General features: G+C 38.1%; 1 protein-coding gene across 1 annotated transcript in view; it reads right to left on the bottom strand.

Annotated features, from left to right (window-relative positions):
* lrrc9 (leucine rich repeat containing 9) overlaps window positions 1–9,934 on the bottom strand; it is a 42,574-nt gene that overhangs the window by 22,764 nt on the left and 9,876 nt on the right. Inside the window, exons 8-23 of the mRNA XM_015014517.1 lie at window positions 9,505–9,636; window positions 8,859–9,038; window positions 8,652–8,766; window positions 7,106–7,241; window positions 6,895–7,026; window positions 6,688–6,815; window positions 6,023–6,199; window positions 5,829–5,948; window positions 4,380–4,571; window positions 4,163–4,288; window positions 3,098–3,238; window positions 2,281–2,458; window positions 1,976–2,196; window positions 951–1,073; window positions 727–857; window positions 536–641 (exon numbers count right to left, since the gene is read on the bottom strand). Of these exons, the coding sequence (XP_014870003.1) occupies window positions 536–641; window positions 727–857; window positions 951–1,073; window positions 1,976–2,196; window positions 2,281–2,458; window positions 3,098–3,238; window positions 4,163–4,288; window positions 4,380–4,571; window positions 5,829–5,948; window positions 6,023–6,199; window positions 6,688–6,815; window positions 6,895–7,026; window positions 7,106–7,241; window positions 8,652–8,766; window positions 8,859–9,038; window positions 9,505–9,636 (2,338 nt within the window). The remainder of the gene's footprint in view (window positions 1–535; window positions 642–726; window positions 858–950; window positions 1,074–1,975; window positions 2,197–2,280; window positions 2,459–3,097; window positions 3,239–4,162; window positions 4,289–4,379; window positions 4,572–5,828; window positions 5,949–6,022; window positions 6,200–6,687; window positions 6,816–6,894; window positions 7,027–7,105; window positions 7,242–8,651; window positions 8,767–8,858; window positions 9,039–9,504; window positions 9,637–9,934) is intronic.

Genomic DNA, 9,934 nt, shown 5'->3' with positions numbered 1-9,934 from the left:
GATCCGGCCCGCGGGCCGTAGTTTGGGAACCACTGGCTTAGACCTTCTTTTATTGTTGTAGTTTGGCCGTCCTCCAGCAGAAGGCGCCACTGGTCATCCTTAAGTAGAGCCAGTGAGGCATTAAGAAAGATGGCGGCCAAATCAGAACGGGAAAGAGAAATGGTCCAAACAGAGATCGATGTGGGATACAAAATGCACGTTATGCGACTCTATTTTGACATAAAACACTCGACCAACTCCTTCAGTCACCTTCTCATTCAAAAATTACTGATTTGCTATTTGATAAATACTTATAAGAAACCACAATAACCTGTTTATCAAGTCGGTATTTACACAAAAATTGTCAGAATAATGCGCTTTCTTAAAATGTATCATGAAAAATTTTGCCCTTTGCATAATGGAGAAAGATAATCGGCCCCTTAGAGAAAACTCAAAGTTTTTAAGAAAATGGACGTCCAACAATTACTTGCTTGTCAAACGATAAGATTAATAAACTTTAGACTGACTTGTATCCCTAGTTGGTATGCTTTCTTACTTTGATCTTGGGCAGGTGGATGAGGCCTGAAAAGGATGTGAGGTTGTTCTGCTCCAAGTTGATCTTGCACAGGTTAGTAAATAAGTCTGGACACAGATCAACCATCCTGTGGGACGGGGGAAGGAGGTTTGAAAGCTTTATTCATTGTGGGAGTGAATGAAATGTCAAACTCGACTGTTTCAGATTTGTACCTGATGGAGCAGGACTGCAGGCTCAGATGGGTGATTTCTTTGTAGTTTGAGTGGCCAAGCTTCTCCACTACAGAGTCAGCGGTCAGTCTTCCCTTGAACATCATCTTTGCACTGTCACACTCACCTGAATCCTGCAGAAAACGCAAACAAAATAATGTATAAAACTTAATGTAAGTGTTGTAAGGTGTGAGATGATACGGTAGTTGTAGGTTTTTGGAGCATACCACTGCTGTTCCATCCAGAGCTTTAAGGAACGGTAAATGGAAAACAACGTATATTCGATAGTTTTCCAGTATCTCCACTATGGGATTCCCATAAAGATCCAGGATGATTAGATTTTCCAGTGCCTAAAGGAAAAAAGTGAGTTTAGACATGTCAATAATAATTTAATTATTTGAATAGGGATGCAAGTTATAGACTGATGTATTAGTTGACTAATGATTAATTGATAGGCAATTTTCTTAAAAACCTGCCTTTTCTCTTGTATGAAGAAGGCCGACTGCACAAAGGTGTATTTGGGACATTGTGGATAGAAAAAATGAGCAAATATCCACCAAAAATACCTCAGAAATCTAGAGAATAATCTCAGAAATGTTCTAGAAAAAACTCAGAAATTTCTCAGCTCCAAAAGTTAAAAATTCTGAAATTAATCTCAGAAATTTTTTTTTTTTTTTAAAAACAATGACATTTCTGAGCTCCACCAGTCTATGATTGCAAGAAAACCCTCAGAAATTTTTAGATTTTTCTATAAAAAACTGTTTTGTTTTTTGGTGGAAATTTGCTCCCCTTTTCTATCTACACTGGCTCGTAATACACCTTCGTACTCTTTCCATAATGAAAGGCTACATTTTTCATAATCTGCTGACGCCGCTCCGTCATGCAGCGTCTCTGCTGAATCGGCGCTTTTGAGGTGAAAATTGTTAGTCGAGTGTTTATATTTAAAAACAGAACCGCATAAAGTGAATTTTTCATCCCAAACCGGACTCTTTCTTGGACTGTTTTCTATTTTCCATTTTGGTATAATGGCACCGCCATCTTTAATTCTATGTCGATTGTCTGGCTCCATTTAAGGATGACCAGCGGCGCCCTCTACTGGATGGCGGCTGAAATACACATTAAAAGAGGGTCTAGAAGGCGGTTGTTAATTAATCAATTGGAACTCATTTTAATCTAATAAATTATTAATCAACAGTTAATTGTAAGGCAGTTAATTGTCCGCATGCCTGTATTTTAAACTATTTTTCCTCACTTTAAGAAAGTAGATGTCTCTCGATGTGGAAATCTGGTTGCCTCCTGCGTAGAGCTCCAGGAGAGAGCGAACGCTCCTGATGCCACTCGTTGAAGTGATGCAGTTATTTTCAACAGAGAAATGAGTCAGAGAGGGCAGCTGGTTCAGAACTGGGCAGTCCAGACTTTTAAGATTGTTCCCATCCATGCTCAGCTTCCTCAGGCATGGAAGTTTTGCTAAACCTAAATAAACAGGAGGGAAAATAAAAACATATAGGCACAGAGTCTGAGCTGATCAAAGGAAGTGATGTTGAGAGTTGGATGAACCGTTGAGCGAGCTGATGCAGTTGTTTTTTATGGAGAGCTCCTCTAACTTGAGGCAGGTGTCCAAGCCGCTGAGTTTGGAGATGTTATTGTCGTTGAAAGAGGCCCACCGCAGGTTCACCAGCTTACTCAGATTGAACAGTTTGAAAAGTCTCTGGTTGTCAAAGTTCAAGGTTGTGATCTGCTCAAAAATTGACGACCGCAGGCAAATAAAAGGACATATCAGATATATATAATTATAAAAGTTGAAATTTACATAAAGAAACACATCCACCTTTTATTTCTCAATGAAGTTAAATCTAACTAAACATTTCTTGACTTAGCTTAGAATTATCCAAACTATTTCTACTTCCTAAATGACAGAAAACTTAGCAAGAACTTTTTTTCTGGTTTATTTGAATTCAAAAGTTTGTGACTCAAATTAACTCAGATGTGTTGGTTAATCTATTAGATGTTTGTGGAAGTAAACCCAAAACATTTGACTCAAGTCATACAATTTAAAGAGTTTAAAAATCGATTAATCGTGATTAATCAATTATTGAAATGATCAAATGTATCTAAACTTTGAATTTAAGTAATTCAAAAAGATTTCTAAAAAATATTCACGCCAAGCTTTCTGGCATTTATCAAAAATAAATAATTTTGGTGATTCTGACTAATCTAAAACAAGAAAGGTTTAGTCTGATTTAACTTCAGACAGTAAGGAAAAAAATATGTCTCTTTTTATTCAAAGTATACAAATATCTGATTCCAACTGTATATTCTACCCAAGAGGTCAAGCTGAACACAACTTATGGTTTGTCCTCTTGCTGCACCTTACCTTTGCCATCCAGTCGGACTCCAGTTCTCTGCCGGGACCCCAGGGAGCCGGACCCAAACTGGAAATGAGCTGAGCAGTGGACAGCAGGCTGAGGCTTCGAGGACGTTCGCTGTCAGTACGGGACTGGGCCAGAAGGGCCGCCTACAAGCACAGCCAGCAAATCTAAAACCAGCATCGCCCCTTCCTGTTTGCTCTCATCATACAGAAACCTTACAGCAACTCGACCAGAGCAATGACAGACTGTTATTTCTGCAGAATAATAACATCTAAAAACACAACACAACTACAAACTAGAGCTGAAACGATCAATCAGATTAATGGTGATAAATCTATTATTGAAATAATAATCAACTAATTAAGTAATCAACTAATTGCTAACTGGATTATAGATATTCAACAAAGGACAATTGCTGAAATAACATACTTATAGTAACTAAGTCAAAACTGTACAAAATAATTAGCATTTTCACGAATAAATCTTTGTCTGTAAATGGCAGACAAATGGCAGTTTTAGCTTCACGGCGAATTTCAAAAACATTAAGGTTTTTGAAATGGTTAATTTTCCAGACACCAAAAAAAAAATTACATATTGCCAAAAATAAGTCAAGCTTTTAGGTGCTTGAGCTGTTTTTAGGAGTACAGACCCAAATGGAAGTATAAAACATGCAAAATTTTTATAATGTGAAATTTGCATAATAATTCCCCTTTAAGCATCATCCTCAGATATAACCAGGTTGCTTAACATAGCTTTTGTTCCCTTAATTTTAGGTTCTTTGTCTGATATTGGAATTAGCTTGGTGATCTGAAACGTGGGATAAATAAAGGAAAATATTTTTTCACTGCCTACATAGAAGAGCTATGATCATTGCTGCCACACGTTGAATATGATCTCATTTTATATTGGAACAACTTCCAAGATGTGCACAGAAATCAAAGTTAACGATGAGATTCATGTTGTTTTAAAGTTTTGCATCAAACTAAATATGTAGCAAAACCTAAATTTGTTTTAATTTCATAAACATTTTTGCTGCCCTCACACACAAAAAAGGGCCAGAAAACCTCCACCTGGCTGATTTTGACGTCAGCAGCCATGTGACGAGCTTCCTCTGCCTCTTCTTCTGTTACCATCGCTCCATCGAGGTGTGTGAGGGTTGCAATACGGACCAGTATAGTCATTTTGACCGCCTCTGGCTGGTGATAAAAATAAACATTCACACATTCTTTAAATCTTGGAGTTCTCACATGCTGCGTGTGACAGTAAGCTTTTCACCCTGCTCTGCACCTTGATCCATGGATTATATCTGGTGTCCAGTTTCTGTAAAGCAGGAGTGTGTTTCCGCAACACGGCCGTGTCTTCTCGGACTTTGGTCAACTTATTCCAGCTGACGTTGAGCTCTTGGAGCTGCCCTAAACTCTGCAGCCCCTCCAGAGTCACCAGCTCATTAAAGCTAGCGTCCAAAACCTCCAGGTTGGGCTGAGGAAACAGGCGACAAGTTTTTATTCGTTCTGCCTCCAGAGTGTCTGGGGTTTTTCACACATGATAGTCCAGTAGACTCAGTTTGATTGGGAACCAAAGTTGCAACATTTGTTGTATTTTCAGCCTTTGGAAAAACCTGTTCCCATTCTCGCCTGTGGTGGCGCTGCACCAACAACCACTGCAGTAAATGACACAAAAACCTCTGAAGAACACGAGTGCAACTTCCTTCTTCAAAAAATGTAAACAAAAATGGAGTGGCCTGAGATTTTAGCGCGTGTAGGATTTCTTTTTTGTGTTTGGTAAAAAACACGAGTCATTTCTCCTACTAGCACATGTTTATTTTGTTTGTATTTACCCAGAATGCCCTGCACTGCAATCAATTTCCTGCTTTTGGAGCGATCTGCGGTCTGGTTGGCATTCACATATGCATTCGGACCATGTCAGAGTTCACTTCAAACCTAGGTTTGTAGGCGGACCAGATTTCACTCTTTTGGTCTGCATGAGTTCGATTGATGCGAATTCTGATGTGTTTGTTTCCCCAAATGAACCAGACGTTCTAAACAAACAAACTAGAGGCAAACTAAACAGGGCAGACCTTCACACCAGCCCGGTTTAGTTCACTTTAATCAAACTCTAGTTGTTTGTCTAGAATGTCTGGCTGTGAAGACGTAACTATGATGTGGACCAACAAAGTGAACTTTGGTCCAATTACAAACCTTGGTCTCGGTTCGGTTGACGTGAACTTTGGCGTAGTTTGAATGTATGTGCAAACGCCAGAGATGGAAAACAATGCAGGGCATTCTGGGTAAATACATCTTAAAATGCGTGAGGCTAGACCTTGCAGGAAAAATGCCTTGTGGTTTTCTGCCAAAGACAAAAGAGAAATCCTCCAAACGCTAAAATTTGGCACTACCCCATTTTTGTTTACATTTCGTGAAAAAGAAAGTTATGCTCATGTTCTTCAGAGGTTTCTGAGTCATTTCCTTCAGTGGTTCTTGCCGCAGCGCTACCACAGGCGAGGAGGTGAAGAGGTTTTTCAAGAAATTTGGATCATTCAACAGTGTAGTGTGAAAGCGAACCACACCAGCTGCAATGTAAGAAATGCTGCAATTTTGGTCTCCAATTGAACCGAGTCTACCGAACTAACAGGACCCTCTAAAAGTTTCTCATAAAACTGCCGCAATATCATTCAAATTAGTCCTTTTGGGTGGCCCTATACACACTATTACATTGATTTTATATGACTATGTTTACCATGTGAGAGATGTCATCAAGGCGTGTGAACTTATTGAAGCTGATGGTGAGATGTCTCAGAGCTGAGAGGCTGGAAATCTCTTTGATTTTACTCAGACTGTTACCATGAAGGTTGAGGACCTGCAGATTCAACACAGCAGTGACGGATCACAGAGAGGGATGTGAAAAGAGTTAAACACCTTCAAAGGCCTTACAGTGATCTGACTGAGGGTGTTCGCTCTGGCCACACTCAGCAGGGTTCTCTCATCAAGGCTCAACAGTTTTGGCTGCGGCTTCAGAGTGGGATCCATGCTGAGGGCGGCGACGTCCGCAGTGGCGTCTTCAGAAAGAGAAACATCCCTCTGTCCACAGCGGCTCAGGTCTTCTCTGTTCTAATAACCCATCAACATGTTCAGGTTGGTCAGTGCTGATTTTAACAGTAAAACAAAAACAACTGAGCTCTAATGACATGTTTGAGCTGAATTTAGTAATCATGCAGCTGATTTGGGCAAAATATCTTTCAGACATTTTGGATTTTGCAACACGCAACAGCAAAAATGTTCAAAAACAAAATTTGTGTTCCCACATTTGAATTACTGATCCAATAAAAAAATTACACATCTTGACACCCCCACTATTATTTGATTAAAGGACTTTGGCAAATTGCATCTCGACTGCTTTTAGCTAAAATTCACTTATAACATGACATTTTCCCCATGTTATAAGTGAGATAACCTGCCAATGGAGCTAGACCAGACAACAATACTTGGTAAGATTTTTTTTGTTTTTGCAGTGTAGAGAGCTTAAATATCCAACCAGAGTGATGCCAGAAGCTTGTCAGTTGTACAAAGATAAGTCAGGAAAAAAATACTCAAATTACCGTAGTGATATATTCAAAGTGTATGATGTACTCTGGCAGGATGAGCTCATGGTCAAATACAAACCACTGCCTCCGGTGGTGGAGCCCACCCTCAGCGCTCCGAGGCATTCTCGCTGACTTGGGTCTCTCTAAAGAACAAACACAAGGAGATCCACAGAAACTGACCGGCTGCAAACATAAACTCTTTGAGTTGGGTTCAGGGAATACCATCACTTCCTGCAGAGCTGCCCCTGGGGTCCAAGTATTGGTACACAGAGTAGACATTGGGAAAGCCATTTCCCAGGTCACCAGGAACAGGCAGGCTGTTACCCACAAACACCTTACAGACAATAACATGGCCTGCAGGGGAACCATAAGACTTCAGCATTTAAAGCATGGAGAGAGAAGGAGCCAGGTAATTTTAATAAAACTGTCTCACCGTGCCTGAAAGGGATTTTATCTAACATTTGCTTGGAGTCACATTGGTTGGGCTGCTGCAGCAAAAACTGGATTCTGGGTTGTTCAGAGACAGCTAAACTGTTGGATAAAGGGACAGCAGCCTTTCTTCCCAAACCCTAAAAATACAGAAACACACGAGTTAATCAATGTTAGACTGAAAAATAATAATCAAGAAACTGACACTTTGCTTCTTTGCACAAGAATGTTAAGAAAAGATTTTATCTACTCTAAGCGGTCATTGACTTGAGCTCTTTCTGAAGACATGATCTTTTTATATATTCCTATTTTTAAAATAGTGAATCAACCGAAGCAAAATAAATTTATTTACAGTCCCTTATGAAAATATTTGCTCCTTAAAATTCTTCACTTTTATTAGGCCTGAAACGATTAATCTGATTAATCGTGATGAACTGATTAATCGTGAACTAAAAAAATGGCATTTGCTGTAAGAACACACTAAGAGCAGTAATTAAGTCGAAACTGTACAAAAATACATACATGTAGCATTAAATGAGTACATTTGAAGATAAAAAATAATATTTTTCTATAAACATGTTCAACCAAGAACTCCACCAGTGGCATAGTTTCAGCTGCTTCAAATTCTGCAAAAAGAAAAATAAATAAAATCTCCCATTAAGCACCTTTTGCTACACATTTATTAACCAGTTAATCCAAAATCTAATCACCAGATCAGTCCTATACTGGACTGATGTTAAGTTCAGCAGAAACGACTGAGTTGCTCAATGTTGATGTTTAGAAGTATTTTATTTTTTTAGCAGCAGATGCATCCTTTGCAACAGATAATCAAACATTGAACTTTTATTGCATTTTAGGAAACAAAATATTTATGATTTAAAAGAGAAATTTAGTTATTTGTTAATGTACTTCCAATATTATAGAATGTGCTTTTTATCCAATTAACTGATTAATCGTCAGAAATCATCAGAACACAAGAAAACTTACAAGTAACTTTTCAGTAAGATATAGATGGTTGTTTTAAGTCAATAATTTCTTAATAAAAGTGCATGATAATTTGTTTTAGCTTTTATTTTATTTTTCTCCTTTCTTGATTTTACTTTTGTCTGTTCGAAATAAATAAATAAATAAATAAATAAATAAATAAATAAATAATGATCAAATAAAACACTAGAGCCACTGGCAGATTATTTGACTTGTAAAATTGGAAAAAGGCCTTAAATGTGAAAAAAAAAATCTGCCAGTGGAACATTTTTATCAACATTAACGAATTATTTACTTAAGATAAACTCCTATAATTTTCTGAAAAATTTCTTATAAGTTAGTTCTGCATCAATTCAACTCTACTCAGGTATTTGCACGAGAAACTGGACAAAAATACTTGATAAAACTTTGCTTTTTTGCTCTGAATACATAAAATCTTGTGGTAGTGACATGGTGAAAAAAGTCAATGATAATGAACATTTTGACAAAACACTGCATGCTTAATTTTCATAGTAATTAATCTGTATCAAACAAAACCAGTCAGGTGCTTCTAGCAGCTTGCTCACCTTCACTTGGTTTGTGGTTTTGAAACCCTCCTCTAAAATAAACAAAGTTTCCTCAGTCTCACTTATTTCAGGGTCAGCAATGTAGAATAAATATTCCAGTCGACGTCTGTAGTTCCTGTTTTAAAAAAACATCCCTTTATTCCACAGCACGAAGCGTAGATATGCAGAGGCTTTAAAAGGCATTACGCTGTCATTTTCTTTACTCACTGTAAGGCGACAACGGATTCTTCTGTGGAAAGAAGGCTGTGAAGTTTGTCTTCAAAGCGAAGCCTCAAAGCGCTATTGTGGATGCGGAAAACCCTGTTAATCTTTATGTCTGCGATCCTAAAGCTCGTGTAATCGGATGGAGAGAAGCGGGAGAGCAGCAGGTTGCGACAGGGAGCGTACCTGTTGGTTTGAAAACATAAAACAAGCTTTTATCTGCTCTATGCAGCTTTGACCTACTGCAAAAACAAAATTATATTCTAGTCTGTCTCGGCCTATATTGCTACACTCGAAAAAAGACAAAAACAATTTAATAGTTACTTTTCAGCAAGATATACGGCCTTGTTTTTAGTAAATAATTCCTTAATGTTGATGAAAAAGTACTAGTTTCACTGGCAGATTATTTCATTTATAATCAGACACTCTCCCCATGTTATAAGGTTAAATAATCTACCAGTATACTAGTACCGTACTTTTCCATCAATATTAAGGAACTGCAGACTTAAAACAAGTCTCAAAAGTTACTTGTAATTTTGTCTTATTTCAAGTGTACAAATAAGATATTTGCACCAGAAACTACACCACCATATTTGGTAAGATTTTGTATTTTTGCAGTGAGAATCTTGTTGATGAAGATCTAAACCAGTACCATGAGTCTAAGGGGCAGCCCTCCTCCACACGAACATTTCCAACACTTTCCAGCTCCACCAACAAAAACTGAACCAAATATTTTGTCTGCTTTGTGGCTTGGATCATTTCCTCCTCATACCAGGCCTGAACCCTAAACACATGCACACAAAAACAGCCGTTGTTATCCATGCCTGGAAAAGGCTGCATGTTCTAAAACGCTCCAGTCCGATAACCAAAGCAGTTCCGTTTAATGACAAATGTGCGCACTTCTTTGTCCATATTCTGCTAATGTCGAAAAACTGCGGTGTTTCCATTAAATAAGAAGTTAAATAAAATAACGCGTGAATATGCTTGTAACTGAAAATAATAGCAGCGACGGATGTAAACATTTACATGAGATTAGATTTGTTTGTTTGTTTTCTCCTTTTTTTCGAAATTGGCGTGTTTCC

This window comes from Poecilia latipinna, unplaced genomic scaffold (genome assembly GCF_001443285.1).
Source record: "Poecilia latipinna isolate Pla-1442-1.1 unplaced genomic scaffold, P_latipinna-1.0 Scaffold1822, whole genome shotgun sequence".
NCBI classification, from domain to species: Eukaryota; Metazoa; Chordata; class Actinopteri; order Cyprinodontiformes; family Poeciliidae; genus Poecilia; species Poecilia latipinna.
The sequence above is the reverse complement of the archived record's forward strand: the minus strand, read 5'-3'. Positions and strand labels throughout refer to the sequence as shown.